The sequence below is a fragment of the Penicillium griseofulvum genome (genome assembly GCF_001561935.1).
Source record: "Penicillium griseofulvum strain PG3 chromosome Unknown contig_85, whole genome shotgun sequence".
Taxonomy (NCBI): domain Eukaryota; kingdom Fungi; phylum Ascomycota; class Eurotiomycetes; order Eurotiales; family Aspergillaceae; genus Penicillium; species Penicillium griseofulvum.
In genome coordinates, this window is record NW_024467476.1 from 415,954 (window position 1) to 440,740 (window position 24,787).

Sequence of the window (24,787 nt, forward strand, 5' to 3'; positions counted from 1 at the left end):
GGTCAGACTGTCGGACGCAAACCAATTTCTTTATATACTTCGAAGAAAAGGAGGAATATAGCACGCCACACATATATAGAACCAACCACCGGGATATCGGAAAGGCCCTGTTGTCGGAAGAGAGTTTTCGATGGTCACTGCCACTATACCTCGTGATGCACACGAGGGAGATGACCCTACGACGACAAATCGGGTTAAGCACGATTTTGCCGACTGTCCAAGGCTTCTGATGTCTTCTTCAAGTAGATACAAGTCAATGTCCCCCAAATTCAAGTTTAGCTCAGTCTATGATGCGAACGAACATATGGATGAACATTTCTCCAAGCCCTGCGGGTACGGCCAATGCATTGCACATATGGAGGGAAGACAACACGGTGTCACACTTTGGAGATATCGATATATCGACTTTGGCTCGACACAAATGGAAATGGTCCCTGTGTTCCCGGTTTGCTTCATCTCGGTTTGAGGGTAGGATCAGACAAGAACCTTAACATTATTGCATTCTACGCTTGATGGTGACCCATGTGTCTACGTCAAAGGAACAGGCCACAAAGCGTGGTTATGGGTTTATACCATTAGCCTACCTTCCTCCACCCCATTTTGTTCAACAATTTTATCAATCTCATCCTCAAACCCATCAATTATATCAGCTTTGAGGGTCAACATGGTCTCCCTCTTCAAGCCTTCATTCCCTTGAATCAGATGATTCGGACGCATTCTTGCACTGGAACGAGGACGGGGTCAGGGAGCTAGTACCACTGAACCACTGTGGGTGGTCTGGGATGGTGATGGGGGATGTGGATATGCCCAAGAATGCGGGGAGGTGAGAAGTGGCATAGGCAATTTATAGAGCTTTTACATCCTCTACTTGAATGCTTATGCAAAAATGTACGATTCTTTCTCAAAATGCATGTCTTTTTTTTTAACTATGTAAATCAGAATTAATAGTAATATTCAGTGTAACCCCTAGTCTACACTCCATATTTCTTTTTAGGAATTATAGTCCATCTCATTTCATCAGGAAAAGGAACTTTCCCCGACCTTGGCATCTCCACATTTTATCAAAAGAAGAAATGAACTGACTCAATCAGCGGGGAATATTACTCTTTACTTATAGTATGGAGCATCAAAGTCGACCTATTTGGTTTCTACCAGTGGATATTTTACTTGATGGTCATACTATACCCCTCATGACCAAGGATATAAAATGGCCCATCTCTCCCACCAGAACCCTCTTCAAACAATCCCATTTGAATTCAGCTCATCAAATCGAACATGGTCGGCATCCAAGCAGATAACCTCACCGTCAATGACGGCCCCCTAACATCAGAGAATGCCACCCTCCTCCGCCCCTCAGACCCAACCCTCCCCCTCGAGGACCTCCGCAAACGCTACGAAGAAGACGGCTACCTCTTCCTCAAACAAGTCCTCCCCCGCCAGGACGTCCTCGCCGCCCGAGAAGCATACTTCACCTCCCTAAAATCAACAGGAGTCCTAAAGCCCGGCACAACCCCCGTCGAAGGTATCTTCGACCCCGCCAAGAACCATCTAGACTACCCTGGCATTGGCGCAGCACACGCAGATGGGAATGGCAGACCCGGTGGTGACCGAGCCGCGGCCTTCGTCGACCTCGCCCTCGATGCACACTACCAAGACTGGTATGCGGAGAAGTTCTGTAACCATCCAGCATTGTATGATTTCATCGCGCGCTTCTCAGATTGGGGGAAGAATACCGTCAGCTTGCGTCGCACGCTTCTTAGGAATAATATTCCTGGATCGAAGCCCATTGGCGTGCACTATGATCAGATCTTCTTGAGATATGGTGATCCGACTAGTATCACTGCTTGGGTTCCTATGGGAGATATCAAGCTCAATGGGGGTGGATTGATTTATTTGGAGGACGGTTTGTGGCCCTGTTTTGGTTTGAGAAAATGTATACTGACTTTGTGAAGGCGATGGCATTGGAGTTGAGATGGAAGAGGCTTTCTTTGCTAAAGCCAAGCAGGCTGGATTAACTGATGAAGAGGCTAAGTCGGCTTTTAATTCGAATATGATGTCCACGGGTCTGCTCTCTGAACGTCCGGCTGAGTTCGCTCGGGAACATAGTCGGCGATGGTTGGTGTCCGCGTATGAGGCTGGTGACGTGGTTTTGCATAAGCCGCATATGGCGAGTTGATTACTCTTTACATGGCAAGCTCAGTTATACTAATGCTTGTTTAGATTCATGCGTCCACTATAAACAATGATCCGGACAATGTTATCCGTCTTGCGACGGATCTACGGTTCTGCGACTCGTCTAAGCCTTATGATCAGGTACGTATCATTGGATAGGAAAGGCTGAATTAAGGATAGTGGCTTACACTTTATTTGCAGAGATGGATGAACTTTTATAAATTCAATGATGGCGTGTAGCATGCTATTTGAGAGTGAACATCAACCCCCATGGTCTATAGTTCTTTTATGATTAGCAGTCTCTTCAACGATTGAACATTGAAGACATATTTGAAAGCCTCCTATTGCAATGCAAGTTTTATTTTGATAATTTCCTGAAAGATGGTTAAAGCGAAGACTGTCGATTTGAACTTACAAGACTTGCAAGTTATGCAAGCATGGAACAGTATCACTCTCTCATTCCAGTCAATTTAGATTGGACTTCCAGCGCGTCTTGTTCTGCTTGGCAGATTAATTATGATCTAACAAGGGCGCGCTTGATTCGCTAAGGTGTTCGTCCGGAATGTGTCCTGTCAACATTAAGGATCGCCACACGCCCCTAGATCTAGGAGCGAACCCTTTGCCCAAGGGAAACCCATTGTGCTACAGTATCAATCCAACTCCAAATAAGATAATTAGGTGTCTTCTACTATTCCTGCTAAAGAAAACAAAGTCTTAATTGACCTAGAAGAAAAAAGAGAGAGATGCATACACTAGGGATATAAAACATCGGCATTCGAGTACTGCAAAACCAACCTCATTCCAAACGATAAAGACCAAACAAAGTATATGAAGCATTTGTAAATTGCAGATCGGCCTCCAGAGGATAAATCTTATATTAACCTGTTTCCCAGCATTGAGAGAACTAACCCCTTCAAGCACTTCGACATAGCCTACGCCAAAAACCCACACAACATGTCGCAAGTCATCTCCAGGGCCTCATGGCTCTCACTCCTATTAGTAGCATTGCTAGCCGTGTCAACTATCAACGCGCACCCAATCCGCCAAACTGAGGCAGAGAATGAAAAAAGCCTTGAACTTCGATCACCGGTTAGTCACTCAAATAATACTTCAAAAGACATTTCTAACAAAAACGCAGAGACTTATTTCAGACACCCAGAACTACCTCAGTAAAGTGTTGCAAGAGTTAGGCCTGGAAGATGCAGCTCCATCCCCAGCTCCATCCCCAGCCCCATCTCCAACCCCTATCATCAAGATCGAGCAAGAGCCCGAGACCCATGAGCCCGAGACCCATGAGCCAACACAAACCACACACGTTATCTACTCAAGCTCCGTCACTTATACACCTACTCATGGTAGCAATGGGGCGGGGTACACTCAAACTGTGAAACACGAGCACAAAAATGACTTCCCTGTCGTGAACGTCCAGATTGGCCACGGTTGGACTGGGAATAAGAAAGTTACTGCGGAGGATCTGCCTATTCTCTTTCGGTTTATGTGGAAGTTGATGGCGCATCAATTCAGTGATATGGTTCATAGCTCTGATGAGGTTGGATTGAATGAGTTCGTGGGTCATGGGCATTGAGTGCTATGAGAGGGGAGGGTCGGAAAATGTGAACCCAAAAGAATGTTTTTTTTTCTTTCTATAATATGTACTACTATGTTGAATGTAGTTCTATTTGTTTCTTTCGTGGATTTCTAAGCCATTGTTATATCCATATAGATCGGGGGGCTGTTATATCCATACCCCGAGAGATCGGAAGCTTAGCGCTAAACCCCGTTAACCCCGTGCCGTTTTTGTGATTACCTAGGATATCAGTATAATTCTATGCCAAGAGCGTAGATCCTAGTAACTTGATGAAGAGTTCGATATTAAGGTCATAGACTGAAGTGATGTCACAACGTGGTTAAGAATATATATTTCCTTAACTGCGAGAAATCCGAGCCAGCGGGGCACTGTTTTGCACCCCATAAAAAGCCCATCACAACCCACTAAGTTCTACATTTTACCAATCTCCCTAAAGTTTTCACATCTTCTATATCAATCATGCCTTCTCTAGTCGGACAGGAAGTCGGCCCTATTGGCTATGGCACAATGAGTGCGATCCCCCCCCCCCAAACACCGGAATTGGATATATGCTAACAAAATCAGGAATGACCTGGAACCCACAGCTTCCATCAGAAGAGGTCTGCTTTGAGACACTTAATACCACTCTGGAACTGGGTGCCAACTTCTGGAATGCTGGCGAGCTCTACGGCACTCCGGAGTACAACTCCCTGCACCTGCTCAACAAGTACTTCACCAAGTATCCCGAGAACGCAGAGAAGGTCGTACTCAGTGTCAAGGGTGGCTTGAAGGTGGGCCAGCTTGTGCCCGATTGCTCCGAAAAGAACATCCGCCGTAGCGTGGACGAATGTCTGCGTCTCCTCGATGGCAAGAAGAAGCTTGACATTTTCGAATGCGCACGACAAGACCCCAACGTCCCCGTTGAAGAGACCGTCAAGGTTCTCGCGGAGTACGTTAAGGAGGGCAAGATTGGAGGAATTGGATTGAGCGAGGTTGATGCCGAGACGATCCGTCGAGCGTATGTGCTTCTTCTCCTTTTTATATGAACCCAACTCTAACTGTTTCCTAGACACAAGGTGCACCCAATTGCAGCAGTCGAGGTTGAAGTGTCCTTATGGTCCACCGATATCCTCCATAACGACGTTGCCAAAACTTGCGCCGAGCTTGATATCCCAGTTATCGCTTACTCTCCACTAGGCCGGGGTGTTCTGACTGGAGCTGTGACTTCGTTGGCTGATATTCCCAAAGATGATATTCGACACCACTTGAGCCGGTTCCAGGAAGAGCATTTCCAACACAATCTGAAGCTCATCAACGAGGTTAATGGCCTTGCTACGAGCAAAGGTGTTGCCCCTGCTCAGATTGCACTGGCGTGGCTCCGGAGCCTGAGTGAGAAGCCTGGTATGCCTACTATTATTCCCATTCCTGGTGGTACTACGAAGGATAAGGTGGTGCAGAATATGGGTGCACAGAAACTGACGGGTTCTGAAATGGCGGAGATCGATGCTATTTTGGAGGAATATACGGTTTCTGGGGCGAGATACTAGGGTGTTCCTGCAATGTAATATTGTATCTATTAGCTATAGATCATAGAAAATGGGACTTGTTCGTGCGAATGGGTTGTTTTCTTGGTCAGATCAAGTGTAGGAGTCAACATCCAATCTCACATTGATTGGTGATTGTCGGAATTGCAAATTCAGATGATCATCATGTAGTTTGTAGGTAGACTTTATTCTGCAGGGTCGTGTGTATAGGCAAGCTTACCATTGCGGTTAGTGTCCATGGGAGGTGGACTGATACAAAGAAGGTCAGTGGATTAGTAGACAAAAATTGAATTAACATAGGCTTCTAAGAGAAAGTAAATAGCATGATAAATACAACCATGCTCAAGATGCAGTTAGGATAATAGAAGAAGAAACATCTCAGAGAACAGTGTTGTGGAAGTGGCACGTGATGGTGATCATACTCAGTCACGTGGACGCGATGCGATGGCCTCCCTGTCGCGATATCTCGGTGTCGTCTCGGCGCAGCTATTGAAAGCTCATTCGTCTGTGACCACTTCCGTCTCACAACCAAACTATATCATTCACAATGGCTTCACGAGACTCTCCGGGTTCCCCGCTCTCCTCAGTGGGATCACTTGAGACTTCAGATCACGAATCCATGAAACAAGAGAGCCGCGCGCATTCACCCTCGATGTCAAACATGCCGCCCTCCAAACGGCGTCGCACCGGCGTTGCCTCGTGGGACCGACAGACCCCCCTCTCCTCTGCCCAAGACGAAAACCACCCACCTCCATCCCCGACTGCCTCAATCTCCTCCGATAGCTCTGGCGAGATCCCGAACTCCCCCAGCATCCTTTCTCTCCTTGGTACCAATCAAGAAGAAGACTACAGCGGACAGAGCACCGACCAGGTCACCATTTGTCGATGGGACGGATGCAGCGCCGGCGACCTCGGCAACATGGATGGGTTGGTGCAACACCTCCACAATGAACACATCGGGAGCCGACAGAAGCGGTACTCCTGTGAGTGGACCGATTGCACACGCAAAGGTCAAACGCACGCTAGTGCTTATGCCCTGCGCGCCCATATGAGAAGTCACACCCGCGAGAAGCCATTCTACTGCACCCTGCCAGGTACGTTGTCTCAGACCGGGACTCGGCCCTCCAAACGGATTGATAGACCTCGAATACTAATAAAAACTACAGAATGCGATCGCAACTTCACCCGTTCCGACGCCCTCACAAAGCACATGCGCTCTGTCCACGAAACAGACACCATGCGTCCAATCGACTCCATCTCAAAAGTCCACGGCGCCCCAGGCAGCACTACCACCACCCCAGCCTCGAAGCTGCAACGCATCCGCTTGAAGCTCACTCAGCCCCGCGAGCCAGGAACAGAGTCCGAGCCACACACTGAAGCAATCACCATCGTTCCAGCCCCCGTCACAACTACAGACTCACACGATCCCGACGAGACCTTGATGCCAGAGTTCGGCCCGGAGCTCGACTTCGATGAATCAGAGCTCTCCCTACCCCCGCGCGATCTATATCGTCTCCTCCGTCGCCAGATTGTCTGGGCCGGCAAGGAAGCCGCACAGCTCCAAGCCGAGTGGGAGACGATCCGCCCGCAGCGTGAGCGCGCATGGCGCGAGAAGGAAGCTATCTTCGATGACCTCATTGAGGCTGAGGTTAACTTATTCAATGCAATGGTCGGCTCCGTACCACCCGCACATCTCACAACTAGTCTTGAAAAACTGCAACAGCAGCAGCAGCAATTCCAACATCAACAGGAACAGCTGGCGAAGTCGGCGGATATGCCGACCACCGAGGGTAGCGCTTAGCTGGCTCATCTTTCCCTTTTTCTCACTTCGCCCCCTATGCGGTTTCTGTTTCGCCTCAAACTCGGGAGAGCTTGACCTTTCTCCCATGAGGTTGAGTTGAGTCTTAGTACCGTTTCACTTTGTCACCGTTTTCTTTCCCCCTCATATCCCGGCGTGCATGGCGTTGGTGAATGCGTTCTTTTGTATCTTCAAACCTGGGCAAAACAGCAACGGAATGTATGAATAGCCTTTTATTTTTGGTTTACGGCCTGGTCTGGCCTCGCTCAATGACAGCTCACTACTATGGGTGATTACTACAGTTCTCTTGTCAAGATCTTCTTAAGTATTATAATGTAAGGCTAATAGAAGTGTGATTTTTCTTGGTTACATTCTGCATGTCTTTGTTCTTCCGGAGGGAGCGACAGGGCAGGGCTATTGATGTGGTTGGTATGTTTGCCAGCGACGCTATGTCTTATATCTAGCATTCAGTTTATACCTAAACACGGACGAGCAATGAACCATTGACGAATTCACATCGTCATGTCCATTAATCTGATGACCAAGCCAATAACAAACTGGACTCTAGGGCTAAGCTTTGAGGCTGAGTCTACGGGTGCCTTGGGCGGTGTTTTGGCCCAGCCATCTGCAAGGACCCCCTAAGGCCTTGCAACCTGGGGATGTTCCCTGCCATTGTCTTTCAAGTAGTCCTTTAGGTGTCTTTTTAGAGGCCTTTTCTATTTGATATATTCTCACCATCTTGGTTTCATAGCTCGGTATGCAGAAAATGCAGGAAATATGTATGACATTTCCATGTAGGTCTCTAGGATAAATGTGAGACCAGCAATCAGGGCACACTATGAATTATTGAAAGCTAAGAATTAAATGCATAGGGTCATACTACGTTGTAAGAAAGGAAAGCGAAATAATGTTAACATGCTCTCAACTGATTCATAAAATAGTTGACGCCACCCCATAAGATACATGAAAGAAAAAAACAAACTGCCCTTGATTACGGAGTCTTAAAAGAAACCCGGTATGCTCATAGCATACAAAGCAAACTAAAAGGGGATATGAGATGATTGGCTCCGGGAAAAATCCATAGCCAGTCCAAAACTCCCCAATTGGAAAACATTGAAAGAAACCCCAAAACCATGCAGTGATCATCCAAGACCGTAGGTCATGCTCATTTCGAAAATTCTTTCTGTTTTGGCAAACGCCATTCGCAATGCCATGCAAGCAAGTTGCATCCATATGTACCTTCAAGAGCAAAAGAGACGGAGTTCACCTAGAGACAGTTCAAGGAAGCGAGAATTGTGCAAGACCTCGGGATGTCTGAAGATGACAATACCCCAAAAGAAAATCTCAAGTCCAATGCAAGAATACCGGAATAACATAGTCCAAGATTGGGAGTGGGAACATTGTGGAGGGAGTAGAGGAAGCAGAGATCGCAAAACATACGCTGGGTGTCTATCATCAAAAAAAGAAGAAAAGGATAGGTAGATATCTGATATCAGAAACGCTGAACATGCATGTCATCAAACCGTGCTAAAGTGAAGTTGAATTGAAACAAAGAACACCTGTACCCATTGTGATGAGATACGGAACTCCTCAAGCCGAGTTGCCATTAGAGGCCTTGGAAGCTCTACTGGCTTCCATGACCTTATTGAACATCTGCTGCAACTTAGCACCACTGGCGTCCTTGTTTGGCCAGTAGTTGAGTGAAACATAATCCCTAGAAATCAAGTCAGCACATGAAATATAAATGTCATAAAGAGAACTTACCAGAGTCGAACCTCCAAGGAGGGCATCGATTGCGAGCCCTCCAGATTATTGCGAATGAACTCTCCAATCTTCACAAGCGTAAGACGGAGTTTCTGAGCCCGCTCATTTTTGCTTGGGTAGTTTTTGGCAGTAATCATTGACACTTGCTTCAAGTTGGCAACAATAGGCTTGAAGAACATGAACGCCATGTCTTCCTTATTAGAACCGCCGTTCTCATGACCTTTGCGACGACGAAGCTCGTCATTAGAGGCATCAGATAGACGATGGCGTGGACGATCAATATCAAGACTAGACCGTGGACGAGATTCATGGCTAGGAGTATGATGACGGTCAATACCCTCCCGACCGCTATGGGGACGGGGCCGGGATCGATCAGAGTCACGATGACCCTTGCGGGGGTTCTCAGGCCTGCGAGAGCTCGAAGGGGCGGGGGAGGCAGAGACACTGCCACTACCGGATACCCGTGAGCCACGCTTATTGTTGCGGTGGTGGTTGTCCACTGCCCTTCGGGCTGTAGCGTTGTTATTGTACTTGTTTCTCAACACAGACATGAGGTATTCAGCTCGTCGAACCAAGTGGACAGCACCCGGTGATTTGGTTGCCTTCTCGTCGGTTTGCAGGCGTTGTGTCTTTCGCTCGACTCGGTGCTCCTCAAGGAAGAATTTATCACCGAGGCCAAGCTCAGTATCATCGCGAATCTGGGTCCACGCGCCAAACCCGTGGCGTGCGATACCCACAAGAAGCATTCCGTCTTCACGCGCACCCCACTGGCAGCTGTAGTCTGCCAATTTGGTAGCTTCGGGGAGTCGGAATGTCCTGAAATCGGATAATGATTTCATGATGCTTCGGATAAGGCGCATATCTGGTGGACGCTCAACGATAGTCCATGCGTTGAGTCGCTTGACACCGTGATGATCGAACAAAACGGCCTTTTGCTCTTTCTTCGTGGGATTCCTGCCCGATTGTTTCAAGGCCTCTAATTGATCTAGACTTTCTTGGACAAGCGCATTTGCCTTGTCAGTAATTTCATGAAGAGCAGCACGAACAGTGTCCCGATCACGGGACTGTAGCCTAGCATCTTCGAGGATGAGGTCTTCAGAGTCAGACATATCGCCGTAGCGAAGGAAAGCTCGAGACAGGGCACGGTACTCTTTTTCTCCTAGTGGGCGCTTGGGATCCAGTGAGGTACTCTCTTCCTCGCCATCGTCGATATTGACTTGGGCTCTTGCAAGTCGTTTAGCCTTGCGTTCCTCCCGTGAATCTGTCGTGTCCACAGGGGCGTGACGCTTGCGAGGTCGATTTTGTTCAATGACTTCAGCAAGATAATGAGCATCATCTTTGCGCTTTTCCTCGGCCTTGATTACTTCAAGCTGTTCCTTGGGAATAATGTCGTCCCAGGTGAGATCGTCGACTTTGATGTCAACAAAGTCGAACGCTTTCAAAAATTCTTCACCGCCGTCGGCTTGGATTTGCTCGGCCTCTTCTGTTTGGTGTAATTCTGCGTTCGCGAGTACAGAGTCGATATCAAGCTGCTCCAGTTTCTTCTGGTTGTCAGTTTGTTCGAACATCTTCTGGCCGCGACGCTTGAGGATCCGAGAGATATCATCTGTGGAATTAGGCTCCGCAACCACGCGAGCCATCTTGTTTTGCATCTCCGATGCTTCCTTGTCCGTAACACCACGCTGAATGGTGATAAATTCGAGCAAGAGCTTGTTGCGAGCTCTTTCAATGACTTCTTCTTCGATGGTATCCTTTGACACGAGGCGGTAAACACTGACAGGTCTTGTTTGACCAATTCGATGAGCACGCGCCATAGCCTGCAAATCAGCCTGGGGGTTCCAATCCGAATCAAACAGCACAACAGTGTCTGCAGTCATAAGGTTGATACCGAGACCACCTGCGCGAGTTGAAAGAAGGAATGCAAAGTCTGTGCTGCCAGGAGAGTTGTAGTGCTCAATTGCCAAGCGACGGGCGGCAGATGGAATGGTTCCATCAAGCCGTTGGTACTTGTAACCACGGTACTCCATATACTCACTCAGGATGTTAAGCATCCCAACCATCTGACAGAAAATCAAAACTCGATGGCCATCAACGCTCAACTTGCGGAGGAGTTGATCGAGAAGCATCATCTTTCCACTGCTAGTGATCATGGCTCGAAGGATATCTTCGCGACGACTACTGCCTTCCAGGATCTTTGCTTCTGCGTTGGGGAACATGAATGGGTGGTTGCTAGCCTTTTTCAACTCCATCATGATGTTCAAAAGAGACTGCTTCATTCCCTTATTCCCGTCGTTCAGCGCAGCGTAGTTTTTCGTCAGAATGTTCTTGTAGTATTCCAATTGGACGTCGGACAGCTCCACTCGAATGATTTTCTCAGTCTTTGGAGGAAGATCTGACTCGACCTTGGATTTGGTACGCCGCAACATGTAAGGCTGAATGGCGGTAGTTAATTCTGCAAGTTTTTGAGATGCAGCTTCGGAATTCAAATCCATGTCGACGTCGACTTCAATGAGGCCCGGATTGAGGAAATCCATCAGCGCTGAAAGCTCAGCAAGGTTGTTTTGGATCGGGGTGCCGGTAATCAAGAGGCGTGCCTGGCATTTCCATTCAAACAACTTGACGTAAAGCTGTGAGTCGCGATTTTTGAGACGGTGGGCCTCGTCCACTCCCATGAACTGCCACTTGAATTGGCCAAGGAACGGTGAATCATTCATTGCATACTCGTAAGTTGTCAACAGAACATTGAATTTTGGACGTTTAGGATTCCCATCGACCATCAACTCGTAATCGCGCAAAACGGAGCGCGCCTTCTCACTGCCGTTGTAAACAACATAGTTAAGGTCTGGTGTCCAGTGATCAAAGGTATCAGCCCATGCTGGCATAGTAGACAGGGGGACGATGACAATGAATGGCCCTTGCTGCCGTCTGACATGGCGCATCCAGTTGATGAATGCGACTGTTTGTACTGTTTTTCCGAGACCCATCTCATCTGCCAGAATCACATTGCGACCCCTGACCCAATTGAAAGCCAAGAAGTTTAGACCTTTGACTTGGAAGTCCTTGAGTTCTCCATTGTGCAAGAAACTAGGGGTTCCGTGGATGGGCTCGAAAGATTTACGCGTGGCGACATTCATCTCATTCTTGTCGGAGATGGGCTGTCGAGCAGTGCGGTCCAAGAATCGATCAATCTCACGTTGTGCGATCTCACTAATCAGATCCTCAGGTTCCCAAGTACAGGAATCGTAAAGGAGACGTTTCCATTTGACAAGGTATTCCGTAGTACCATCCTCGCCATCACGTACACCAATGACTCGTTCAACCTTTTTGTAGTCTTCTATAGCTTCAACATCACGTTCGCGATCAAGATTCCACTTTTCGCGGTCTTCAGGAGGAGCATCAACACTATACTGCAAGCGAATATCCTCATTGAGCACCTTGCGAACATAATTATCCACGCGCCGCGTGCTGCGGAAGTTGGCAATGGATTCATTGCTTTCCCATGTAGCATGATAGTGTGATTTATCCTGCCACTTGATACAAAACTCGAAGTCATTGCGACTGAGATCATGAGATTTTGGGTCGACACCCTCCTTGAGGCGGTGATTCAGAACGACGTCGACAGCAGGACGAGTGTCCTCCACATAACTCTCCGCCCAGTAGTTCGGTGGAAGATCTTCCGGGTCTTCCTCAAACAAGGCTTCATCTTCCTCGTCATCCTCATTGTAGTTCGACACCTTCTTGGCGGTTCGCGTGGAGAAGCGAACCTCGCTCAATGAGGGTTCATAACTGGCAGTTTGTTGGAGACGTCGTCTTCTCGCTTTGCTAGCACGAGCGCTCTTGCCACCATACTCGTCACTGTCCGACTCGGATAGGGACGACACAGTGGCAGATCGGGAGGCCTTGGAGGGTTGTTGGGATGGGTCTTTGCGCCGACGCTTGGTACGTGGTGCAATAACATCTGAGTCGGAATCAGATGAGTCGGCGAGATGGCGCGTTGTGCGAGCACGGCCACTTCGTCGAAGTCCATACAGATCGGGATTTTGTCTGATTAGGTCGGTCTCACTAACTGGTGACGATTTTCGCTTCGCACCGCGGTCGGGGTGAGGTGATGAAGAGTTTTCACGGCTGTATGCGTTCGCGTCATAATCGCTGTTATCCTCCACTACGTCCTCATCTTCCGCATCTGAATCGGCAGACGCGCCGTCATATGAGTCGTCCGCGGCATCGGGTTCGGGGGAGGACTCGGAGACGGGATGGGACTCAATGGGCTCGGAGGGACTGCGTTCACGTTGCGTTACCGCATTGCCATCTGCATGGGTATCGTTGGCAACGGGTGAAGCGGGGTATCCATTAGACATGGTCGAGGTAGAAGTAGGTTCCTGAGCAGATGGGATCACCATGCCAGAGGCTATTATCGAGGGGCAGTCAGCATTGAAGCTCGATTCGGGCTAGGAGAGGCATGAAATAGACAGGAATGGGTAAAACGATGTCACGCGACTCAAATTGCGGTCAAATAGAGCTTAAAAACTAGCAGAATGGGACAGGATAGTGACTTTGATGAAGGAGTATGTTTTTTGATAACGGGTGGGATGGACGCGGCCAGGCTGGAAGCCAAAGAAATGGACAGATTGGTACACACAACCAGAGTCAGAGAAAGCAGTGGCACGCTGCTAGATCGACGAAAGTTGAAAACTGTAACGATCGGAACAGAATAGAGGGATTCAAGGATTCGTGCAGTGGGTCGACAAGCGCGGAGAAGTACCGCGGCGAATGCTTCGGTCGGCACGTCTGTGCTTGAGAAAAAGATTAAATCACTTACACTCCATAGCGTGGTGACCCCGAAAGCGGGGGATCTGTCGATCAATGTGGGAAAGTGAATGGTGGGGGGGAGGCGTGAAGCTGGAATCTTGGGGGAGGAGGAGACGAGAGACTTGGAAGAACTAAGAGTTGGGGACTGACTGGAGGGTTTGCTTCGGTTTGGTTTGCAGGGAAGACACCTGATCTATAAGGCAATAATGCTGCTTGGCCCTATTAGGACTAGCGTCTTCGCTTGCCGCCTAACACGACGTCCATCACGTGGTTGGCGCATGTCGGATAAATCATAACTCCGAGTCCAGCCAAACAGCCAATCACCGCCTTGATAAATAAGTAATGCATATGCGGCCTCAGGCATCACAGCCCACAGAAAGCAAAGCATTCAATTCTGCCGCCCCTCGTTCGTTCATAGTAGCGTTTCTTCCTGTCTTATTTCTCGTCGAGTTTGCGCAGAGATACTTGGTGCTTTTGCTGAGCCCAGTTCATTTACCTGCGACAGCGCTTACTCGGGCAATTTCAACCGGCCGCCCCTCCACTTAGTTCTGATTCTTTTTTTCAACCCGCTTCCATACACACGGTTTCTTGAACCAATCCACCCATCATGTCTGACAAGCTTACCCGGTATGTCTATGGAGTCTTTGAAGTGTCATATCACCAGCTAACGGTATATTTCTCTCCATATAGTATTGCGATCATTAACAGTGACAAGGTTCGTTGCGAAATACCCCCACTAATAGGATTTTCTCGATTTACGAATACCTGGCTCACACCGCATCTTTCCAACTTTACAGTGCAAACCGAAGGTACGCGATCCGACACGATATTCTATAGTGTTCACGGAGGCTAATTAGTTATAGAAATGTCGTCAAGAGTGCAAGAAGTCTTGCCCCGTGGTCCGCTCCGGCAAGCTTTGCATCGAAGTCGATTCCACTTCTAAGATCGCCTTCATCTCCGAGCGTCTGTGCATTGGTTGTGGTATCTGCCCCAAGAAGTGCCCATTCGGAGCCATTCACATCATCAACTTGCCCACCAACCTCGAGACCCAAGTCACCCATCGCTACTCGGCCAACAGCTTCAAGCTTCACCGTCTTCCCATGCCCCGTCCCGGTCAGGTTCTTGGTCTCGTTGGAACAAACGGTATCGGAAAGAGTACCGCGTTGAAGATTCTTAGCGGCAAACTGAAGCCTAACCTCGGTCGTTACGACAACCCTCCTGACTGGGAGGAGATCCTGAAGTACTTCCGTGGTTCCGATTTGCAAAGTAAGCAGCATAGCATAAGTATCACGATCTCTATTCAGAGTTGCTAACTCCGATAGACTACTTCACCAAGGTTCTAGAAGACAACTTGAAGGCAGTTGTGAAGCCCCAGTATGTCGATCAGATTCCCCGTGCTGTGAAGGGACCCATCCAGCAGGTGCAGCAGCTCATCGAGGCCCGCGCTGCTATGGGTAACGAGGATGAGATCATGGAGGTTCTCGGTGCGTTTCTGAACTCCAATATTTTAACACTCGTTTACTAATCTTTGTCTAGAGCTGCGACAAGTTGCGCAACGTGACATCGGTCACCTTTCCGGTGGTGAGCTTCAGCGTTTTGCTATTGGTCTGGTTTGCGTGCAGAAGGCCGACGTGTAGGTTCTTCCTTTGTATTCATCCCATTTAAGCACATTCCGTTACTAATACCAGTATAGGTACATGTTCGACGAGCCTTCCTCATATCTCGATGTTAAGCAGCGTCTGGCTGCTGCCCGTACCATCCGCAGCCTCCTCCGCCCCGATGACTACGTTATTGTTGTCGAGCACGATTTGTCCGTGCTCGATTATTTGTCCGACTTTATTTGCGTGTTGTACGGTCGTCCTGCTGTTTACGGTGTCGTCACTCTGCCTTCCTCCGTCCGTGAGGGTATCAACATCTTCTTGGACGGCCACATCCCTACCGAGAACCTGCGATTCCGTGAGGAATCTCTCACCTTCCGTCTTGCCGAGGCTGGTGAGGAGTTCATTGCGGACAAGGATCGTGCCTTCGCTTATCCCTCGATGGAGAAGACTTTGGGTGACTTCCACCTGAAGGTTGATGCTGGAAAGTTCACCGACTCCGAAATTGTCGTCATGATGGGTGAGAACGGAACCGGAAAGACCACTTTCTGTAAGATGCTTGCTGGTGCATTGAAGCCCGATGGCCTTATCTCCGTCCCCAAGATGAACATCAGCATGAAGCCCCAGAAGATCACCCCCAAGTTCACTGGAACTGTGCGCCAACTCTTCTTCAAGCGTATCAAGACTGCTTTCCTGTCTCCTCAGTTCCAGACTGATGTCTACAAGCCCCTGAAGATGGATGACTTCATCGACCAGGAAGTTCAGAACCTGTCCGGTGGTGAATTGCAGCGTGTTGCTATTGTCTTGGCTCTGGGTATGCCCGCTGATATCTACCTTATTGACGAGCCCAGTGCCTACCTGGACTCCGAGCAGCGTATTGTTGCGGCTCGTGTCATCAAGCGTTTCATTATGCACACTAAGAAGACTGCTTTCATCGTCGAGCACGATTTCATCATGGCTACCTACCTGGCTGATCGTGTCATTGTGTTCGACGGCCAGCCATCCGTGAACGCTCGTGCTCAGACCCCCGAGTCTCTGGTTGGTGGTTGCAACCGGTTCTTGAAGAGCTTGGATGTCACTTTCCGTCGTGATCCCACCAGTTACCGCCCTCGTATCAACAAGTACAACAGTCAAATGGACCAGGAGCAGAAGCTGGCCGGCAACTTCGTAAGTTTTCTACCTCATCTTTGGATGTGATCGATTCCATTTCTAAAAGCTGTGCTAACTATATTCAACAGTACTTCTTGGAAGAAGAGAACTGAAAAGGGCGTCCACAACGAGCATCGTCGCCGCCGTCACAGGCGTGATGGCCGCGACTTTGACCCGCGGCGCAACAGGCGCCACGGTGATTGGAAGATCATGTGGTTAATGGGGATCCCAGGCGTTTGCAGAGCCTCGGCGGTTCGGGGCAAGGGATTCCGTCACCGCGCCGGCCCTTCTTCCGGTGCCGACGACGGCCTCTCGGACGATGATGGCGATGATGACGATGATGACGATCTAAATGGCAACAGTGACCCCGATTAGAAGGTAGTGACCTGTGTCACCCTGCTTTCCCCGGTCTAGTACGCTCATTTACTTCTGCGACGTGTCATTCATCAGTCAACAAATACCTATATCGTTATTGGCCTTGCAGCCTGCCTCGATCTCTGGATTTGTTTCCAGAGTCGGCCCCCGGTTGGGAACACATGTCTACAGATCTTCCACTAGCACCTGTTAAATTTAATGGTGGATTGGGTTCGGCATGGTTTATTGTTCCAACGGAGTTATGTTTGCATTAGGTTGGAGGGTTTGGGTTCCCAAAAAAAAAGCTCTTCCATGAATTTTATGATTTTAAAGATGGACTTCCTGTCGAAGTTGATGTTTTCAGATTGGGCACATTGAACAGGTCACTGCTGAAAAGCTGCTGGGCTCATTGTCTCTACGTGTAGATAGTTTTCAACTGATTGTTCTGCAGCTCAAAAGTTCATATTTTCTCTCTTTATCAAAATCCATATTGGATTCAACATATCTTTCCAGCGGGTTTCTCATCCCTTACGCATCAAACCCCAAGAGATGTCGTCTTCGCTTTCAAACATGCATATCAAAGGTATCTTTGAATGCACCACGTCCACCCTCAAGGGCAGCTTCTTTAGCAAATCGATCCGCCACTGTATTCCATTCCCTAGGAATACGCCAGAATTTCACACGCATCTGATCACGATCCGCCCGCTCAATCTCCCCGAGTAGATAAAGCCAAAGGTCCTGATTAGCAACCAGCGCACCAGTCCGTGTCGCCCAACCATTCCGTAGCCACCCCCTCACCCAATCTGTGATACCGTTGACCACATATTCGGAATCAGTCGCAATAACGATGTCAGTCTCCTCCGCGTACCACCATTGGAATCGCAGTGCAGCAAGAACGGCACGTAGCTCAGCGCGATTGCTGGTTTGAGGGTACTCCCGGCCAGTGGGTCCCTCTAGCTCGAGGGGAAAACTGATCTGGCCTTTCACTCCGGGGGTGCAGGGTCTGAAAACGAAGGAGCAACCAGCTCGTGGGCTCGACTGGCCATTGGATAAGCATGCACCATCCGTATAAATGAGAAATTGAGTACGGTTGTTCTCTCAACGGATAAACTCGTAAATTTGCAGTATCTCCTTGCGCGAAATGCCAGGTGCGAATAGTGTCTGAGGCCTATCGCTTTCTGGACATGGAGGATAGATAGTTCACAATTCAACTCTTAGTACAGAGTACTCCGTACTATACTTCTAGTAGTAAAAGATCATTGCAGGATCCTATACATCATAATATATGCTTTTTAGCTTTATACTGCACATTTCAAGGCCCTTTGGCCATGACTTCCCCAAATTCCAAGTGCTTTTGACTTAATATGCCTTACTTCCATTATATATTTCAGTGTTGATCTCATAAGCATTTGAGAATTTGACATTTCCATCACAGTGAATGTTGATATCTGAATCCGTCACATCACGAATTTCTCTAGGTATAATTATTTTTTTCATGTAATATGTAATTATAGTCCTGGAGCTATTCAGGTGTAGACAATCCTAGTCCGGATAGTGGTCTATACGGTGGTATTTCCCTACTCACGTCCTTTACATTACTACATTTCACCTCATTTATTCCGGCAAATATTCACCGTTAGGATGGCTCTACCATTTTACCTTGGACAACCTTCGAAGAGGAAAGTAAACTGTCACAACATTACAAAGCATCTCCAATATTGTATTTGATCCGTTGTCTCTTCCAGCCCTCTGGGCAGGAAGCGCCCAGCTCTTTATCTCGCTCGTCAGGAGGTTTACACAAGTTGATGAACCGATTCGCCATCAGAGCTAATTGCTGGGCCTCAACTAGTGCATGGTGATTGCACAACCCGACAGATGGTGATGCTCCCCAAAGAACAAGGGGAACACCACGGACAGATTGAGAGGAAATGGCTGCCTTTCGAAGCAGGTTTTTCCGAGTATCTCTCTCATGTTCACACAGTACTCCTGGAGAAGCAAACATATATTCTGGTCTCTAGGGAGAATGTCGGAAAAAACTTCATCCTCAAGTAAATCTCTCAAGGATACTGTTGGTCGAAACACCGTGACGCCTAGGACAGGAACATGGTTCTCTTGGACATACCCATTTCTCTGAGTCTTTTGACGCCTCCCTTTGCATCAAGGGTTCCATCCTGCGAGAAGCTTCCCCTGACCTTCTGTTCGCGCGCCTTTTGTGGCAGGGAGCTGGCAAGGTGTGCGTCGCTAATAATGGAGTAGAATGTATCTATTGTGTGGTGCTGTCATGATTTTCCTCACTGTGACCATGTAAAATAGCCAAGAGTCGCCATTAGGAAAGAGGTCCCCTCCTAGCCACCGCAAGCGAGCCAATACTCTAGTGATTGGCTCGAATTTCATCCAGTCGTCTTTGAACAACCTGGGACACGCGCAAGATGATATTGCTCTTTTGGTTTAGCTTTTTCCAGGGTTATTTCGTGGATGCCATGTCATTTGGTCGTCGGGACCTTAAGCACTTTCTAGCATTAGTACTCGAGGTCCCAGATAGAACCGTCCGCCCGTTAGACAAGCAGACAATCCGCACTGTAGGCCCTTCGGCAAAAGTAGTATACCCCGTTATCCGGCCAGAATTTGATTTCATAGTCCTCGAAGGCAATCTCCATTTTACTAAAGCCCGGGGGCTCAGCAAACACAATCTTTTTTTTTCCGGGCCCGTCGTGTTCCCGACGCTCATTTCATCCTGTCTAAGTGGATTTTCTATGGTAGGTTGAGACACTTTCCCCAAATAGTAATAGGATAATTAGACCATACCTCCCTGTCATTGTTTGTATACCGACACCAGTAATAGCCTCAGCAAACCTTGAAAATAATTTCGTGTGATATCCTAATATTGCTCGTCCAATACCATAACGTCCCACCATCGAACCATCTCGATCCATATTCCAGTGATTGAAGTATAGACGCCATCTTGGAGAACATCCCACCAAAGTCTAAAGGTAAAATTCATCCCCATCATTAGCCATGCCGTAGACAACTCAGACATCATTGTGAAGGGTTTTTGGTTATTCTAACGAGGGAAAAGAGGGGAAAAGAGAGGAAAAGAAAAAGAGAAGCACCTCTCTCAGGGCTCTGTGGTCTTGGTGAACGAGACCTAGAAGAAAATGGATGGTTAGAAGAGTACTGCTAGACATAGTCTATAAAAACATACCCCTGTACTTGAGGACTCGCGCCTCTGCAGCGATCACCATGCCCCGCTTCTTTCTTGGACTCGACGATAACCAGGTTGATCGCCTTTTCTATCATCACACGGGTTCCCCTGTACCAGAGGTTGTGTCTGTAAGCTAGTCGGCCTATGCGATCCAGCACGCATATACTTTCATAACTTGTCGGAAGCCCTGTTCAATGCTGGACTCAGGTAAGATGGCTTTGTTCGTCTTGCTTTGCTGAGGCGTATCGCACTCAATAAACAAGCAGGCCCCATGTCTTTGTTTTGAATATTTCTCAAGATGACATTGGCTTCTGATAGGGCGTTGCGGAGAATTTGGCTTCTCGCTTGACTGCGTGATTGGCGCTAGCAGGCCACTAGAAGGAGAATATTTGGGCCCAGACATGGTCTTCTCGGGCTTCGCAACATCATGGCTGAAGGGTGCCAAGGTACAGCTCAATCAAGTCATTTTGATCGTTCTATATGTGTAGTTATAGTCAGTATTTTAATCAAGAGATTTTGTGGAAACAGACTCACGGGGTGCTCTCGTGGAGTGTTGTATCCTGTCTATAGGCGTGGTACCAAGTCGATTCGGGAATGGAATCCTCGATATCGAAGCACCATTCAGAGTCGGTCGGGCAGTATCTTTGTCTCGATGCAGTTATCCATCCTGTTTCGCGGCGCGATCAGGAGAGCGGCAGTAAGAATTATGCCATCTAATTGCGTGATGCCATCGGCGTAGGATGTTCGGAATGGACCAAATGTCTTCATCGCAAAGAACGCATTGCTACTAGTCCTATTCCGTAGGTGGCCTTCGTCGGGCGTCCGCCATGGCACAAATGGGATGCCGATCTTGTGAGATGAACATGAAGCTATACGGAACGAGTGATTAGTTACGCAAGTCATGTAAAGTCATTGAATGTTGAATCTCGATCAAACTTACTAACTTGTGTCATCAACCACCTTGTAATCTCTCGCAGTCCTCCTGGACCACGATATTTGGTTTATTGCGGTGCGAGTCGACTCTTTGACTTCCACAATTAGAAGGCCAGCCATCTACTGTCACCTTATTTTCCCGAAGGTTATCGAGCGCTAGACGAAATCCTTTCTCCGAGTCCCCCTGTTGGCGGGAAAGGTCATCTAGCTCGACTGTCTGGTAAAGAGAAAGTAGAGCTGGCGGCTTTGCGTAAGCTCAAGCTTATCAAGTTCCCCTGTAAAGAATAGAGGTTTTCCAAACGCCGGAGGGAGCTGATAGAAGTCCCCTGCCAGGATGACGTTTAGCCCTCCAAATGGTGAGTCTAGCCGATGGATAAAGATTTCGCGGCACCGCTGATCTTCATTGTCCATTCAGATCGGAAAGCTCCAGGGTATGAGCCGGAAAGCGGTGGTGTAGGTGATAGGGATCGCGACAGATCCGAATTTATAGAGTAATATTGTGTAGTCCTACAGTCGGACTATGTAGTGACTAGGATATCGATGATGGACCCATTTCCCGGGACGAGTAGGCACTATTTGTGGTATCCTCGACACAGATACTCGTCTTTGTCACTAAGAAGTGATAGTCGGGCCTTGTTGATGAGTGTGGAGAGTGAGTACCTATACAGAATGTTAGCAGTCATTTTGTTTTAAAAGAGAATGTAAGACCTAAGAGAAAGTGACCGTGTCTTACAGTAAATAGAGAGTCTAATAAGGGAGAAAAAGGAGTTAGGAGAGACAAAGGTAAGTGTGACAGAAGAAAGGAGAAGTACGAAGGAAGCAGGAGTGAAGGAAGACGATGTTGAAAGGAAGATAAAAGAGAGCGAGCCTCAGGTTACTTCTCCCATGCATAAATATACCGTAAGTTTGTCTTATGGGTTGATTTAAATGGCAACATGAAGTCTCTGATATATGGAGTCAGTCACAAATCCGGTCCACGGAGGAACCTTGGAAGATATACTAGATAGCTATGAGCTAAGGATGGCTAGGAGATGCACAAACTGAAGTCCCTGGCGAAATCGCCTATCCGATAAACGGCTGTATCTGCTATAAGGGCGATTAGTGCAGAATTATGGTAGAAGGCTGGAATATTCAGATATCACCAAATGTGAGTGAGTACAGGCTATCTTTGATGTGCAAATTGGTGTAATACTTGCCTAGAGATATTACCAGGACCGGGGAAAAGCAATTTTTGCAACGTAGATTCAGCTCAATATCCTACATGTGTTCAAGGGCAGAAAGTACTTGCATATGGAGACAAGTGTGAAAATATCCACTTTCGTCTACTCCTCTTCAATCTCTCCTTCCTCGCTGCCAGAGTGAATGGCCTTCTCATCCTTCTTCGCTTCCTTGGGTTCTTCTTCCGGGATTGCAGAGGGTTCCCGTCGGGGCGCTCTCGGGCCCTTACTGCGCTCTGGCTCACGGCTGTCACGTCGGTACCGCTTAATAGAGCGGCTAGCCACACTCTCGGCATCACTGTCACGTCGGCGTCGACGGTCACCGCTAGCCACGCTGCGGGTATCAACACCACCACCATAATCAAGTTCATCTCGACCTCCACGGGGGTCACCACGAGTGCGGTACAGGCGCTCGCGCTCGTCTTCGCGTCGGTCTGGGTCTCTCATGCGGGGACGGTCAAAGTCTCGGCTACGATAACGGTCTCCATCGCGACGGTCACGAGATGGGGAGATGCCGCTGACCTTGCGGTAGGTTCGTTCGCGATCAGCCTGTGCCTTGCGACGGTCTGCTTCGTATGCATCCATTTCCGGGGTGCGATTGCCCTGGCCACTGGGGCCTCGTCGTTCTCCACGTCCGCCACGGTATTCACGGTCGCCACGGTCGTAATCCCGCCGACCTCCACGGGTCTGAGCGTATGCTTCGCGATCCTTCTCTGCATCCTCGTCTCTTTCTTTCAAGCGGCGAATGGCTTTTTCAAAGGCAGACTCCCGAAGCTCATCGGACTCCAGGGCCTTGTATTCTTCGTATTTCTCAAGACGAGGTTGAACTTCAGCCCAGGTGTCGGTGACCCGGACAGGCGGCTCCAGGCGCTTGATGCGAGAACGCAGTGCGTCCACGGCGCGACGCTGTTGACGATCGGCGGCATGCTTCTCATCCTCTGTGCGACGGATCGCCTTTTCTTGGATACGCTTGAAAATGAGGTTGAGGATATCAGTGTCGATCTGGGAGGTGCGGCGGTCGGCGGACATGATAGAATTGAATTCATCGAATGTTGTGTCAGCCGTAACTTCATATCGTTTGTCCTAGAATCAGTCCGTTAGTATAGATGATCAACGATTCAGTTCAATCCGAAATAACTTACATCCAGAACATCGAGCACATCGTTCCGAGGTCCACGCAAAGCGCGCTCTTCTTCTTCCACCATATCCCAGAACAAATCAAGAGGGGTTGAGCCAAGCTGGCCCAGGATGCCGTGGTATCTGGGGTCATCCTTGATGAGCGGGCAGATATTCATCCACTTGGCACCCGCCTTGATCTTACCTTGAGCTCTGAGCTCATTGAGGAGGGCCACAAACTGCTCTCGGTTCTTGCGCTCTTTTCTAAACCTGGCGGCCTTGCGCTGCTGGCGAGCATCGTTGAAAGCCCGCTCTAGGGACTTGATATGATTTTCAAAGGCAGTCAGAATGTCACACTTGCTCAGAGATTTGAACTTATCATCGCTTTGGAACTTGCTGTCAGACTGAATGATAGCTTGAGCCTCAGACCAACGCGTGTATGGCTCCAGGTTAAGCGAGCCCAAGATGGTCGTCAACTCATCCATAGCGGCCTTGTGCGTGACAGCCTCTTGCTCGGTGTGAGCCTTTTTGAGTTCAAGGAGGTAATCTTCGAATAGCTGACGTCTTTCGCCTTCCTCGTTGGTAGACCTGAATGTGGTCTCCCCCTCAATGATCGGACGAATCGTCTTCCAGCGGCTGTAGTATTTGATTTCAGGGTGCCGTTTCAGCATCGTGTTGAAATCTGCGCGCAGCTTGGCGAATCTTTCTTTTGCCCGTTCCTTTTCCTGCATGCGGACTTCGACCACGTATTTTTCGAATGCTGCCTTACGGTCTCGGGGGTCCTTGAGAGCTCGGTATTGCGGGTCCTTGATCGTAGCGCGCATTGTATCTTCCCAGGTCCAATCGGGCTGCACGTTGTGGCGTTTGAGGAGCTTCATGAAGGCGCTCTCCGCCTCCTCGAGGGAATGGTAATCGGGATCCATTTGCGACTTGTATTCGGGAGCAGCAACTACGCCGCTCGTTTCATACGATCCGTATCCACCGCGTCGGTCGCCATATCCCCGATCACCGCGGTCACCACGATCGCCTCGGTCGCCTCGGTCAAAGTCTTCTCGGTCACGTAGCTGAGGTTGCGAGAAAGAAGTCCCGCCAGCCACAAAAGAAGGAGCACTATGGTCGCATTAGCACTGAGAAATACTAACTTGGGAAGGCACTTACGCGGGGGGTGCTTGGGTAGCAGTCGCCTGCGCAAGCGCATCTTTGTAAACCGCAGGCATCTCCCATGTGCTCTGCTTGGTCTCCGCGTGGTACCAGTACTTGCGTCCAGCATCTGTAGTATGTTCCTTCCATGGTTGGTTTGCCAGAGCAAGCTGCAAAGATTTAGTTGGGCTGATTATATTTTAATATGAGATACCAACCTCAACCGGAGTCATCAATTCTTTAGGCTTGTTCCATTGTGTAGCTTTGGTCTGTAAATTGTAATAGTAAACGCGACCATCTGCATTTTTCGCCTCCTGCCATAAGGCGGGAACTGGGTTGCCGCTTGGATCCATTGTGAATGGTGTGGAAGATGCTAAAAGAGAGAAGTGAAAACGGAGCTTCATCAATGATCTCCGCGGTTATG

At 48.7% G+C, this 24,787-nt stretch overlaps 7 protein-coding genes across 7 annotated transcripts; 5 read left to right on the forward strand and 2 right to left on the reverse strand.

The window, feature by feature from the left end:
* Positions 1–1,275: 1,275 nt before the first annotated feature.
* Positions 1,276–2,412, forward strand: PGRI_034210 (uncharacterized protein; the record flags this gene model as incomplete). Its single annotated transcript, XM_040791134.1, has 4 exons — positions 1,276–1,903; positions 1,953–2,146; positions 2,221–2,313; positions 2,374–2,412. 4 exons carry the CDS (start codon positions 1,276–1,278, stop codon positions 2,410–2,412), a joined length of 954 nt encoding a protein of 317 aa, XP_040644190.1.
* A 714-nt stretch (positions 2,413–3,126) lies between these two features.
* PGRI_034220 (uncharacterized protein) lies at positions 3,127–3,757 on the forward strand (the record flags this gene model as incomplete). The annotated part of the gene is made up of 2 exons (XM_040791135.1): positions 3,127–3,261; positions 3,311–3,757. 2 exons carry the CDS (start codon positions 3,127–3,129, stop codon positions 3,755–3,757), a joined length of 582 nt encoding a protein of 193 aa, XP_040644191.1.
* Positions 3,758–4,219: 462 nt separating this feature from the next.
* Positions 4,220–5,286, forward strand: PGRI_034230 (aldo/keto reductase family protein; the record flags this gene model as incomplete). Its single annotated transcript, XM_040791136.1, has 3 exons — positions 4,220–4,271; positions 4,325–4,757; positions 4,809–5,286. The coding sequence occupies 3 exons, from the start codon at positions 4,220–4,222 to the stop codon at positions 5,284–5,286; spliced, it is 963 nt and encodes a 320-aa protein (XP_040644192.1).
* A 544-nt stretch (positions 5,287–5,830) lies between these two features.
* On the forward strand, positions 5,831–7,084 carry PGRI_034240 (C2H2-type zinc finger protein; the record flags this gene model as incomplete). Its single annotated transcript, XM_040791137.1, has 2 exons — positions 5,831–6,377; positions 6,450–7,084. 2 exons carry the CDS (start codon positions 5,831–5,833, stop codon positions 7,082–7,084), a joined length of 1,182 nt encoding a protein of 393 aa, XP_040644193.1.
* A 1,587-nt stretch (positions 7,085–8,671) lies between these two features.
* PGRI_034250 (chromatin-remodeling ATPase CHD1) lies at positions 8,672–13,203 on the reverse strand (the record flags this gene model as incomplete). The annotated part of the gene is made up of 2 exons (XM_040791138.1): positions 8,672–8,795; positions 8,846–13,203. 2 exons carry the CDS (start codon positions 13,201–13,203, stop codon positions 8,672–8,674), a joined length of 4,482 nt encoding a protein of 1,493 aa, XP_040644194.1.
* Positions 13,204–14,261: 1,058 nt separating this feature from the next.
* Positions 14,262–16,776, forward strand: PGRI_034260 (ATP-binding cassette domain-containing protein; the record flags this gene model as incomplete). Its single annotated transcript, XM_040791139.1, has 8 exons — positions 14,262–14,281; positions 14,345–14,369; positions 14,452–14,463; positions 14,518–14,920; positions 14,977–15,138; positions 15,191–15,287; positions 15,348–16,445; positions 16,491–16,776. 8 exons carry the CDS (start codon positions 14,262–14,264, stop codon positions 16,774–16,776), a joined length of 2,103 nt encoding a protein of 700 aa, XP_040644195.1.
* A 5,436-nt stretch (positions 16,777–22,212) lies between these two features.
* Positions 22,213–24,716, reverse strand: PGRI_034270 (snoRNA-splicing protein PRP40; the record flags this gene model as incomplete). The annotated part of the gene is made up of 4 exons (XM_040791140.1): positions 22,213–23,190; positions 23,250–24,333; positions 24,382–24,533; positions 24,582–24,716. 4 exons carry the CDS (start codon positions 24,714–24,716, stop codon positions 22,213–22,215), a joined length of 2,349 nt encoding a protein of 782 aa, XP_040644196.1.
* Between the last annotated feature and the right edge of the window lie 71 nt (positions 24,717–24,787).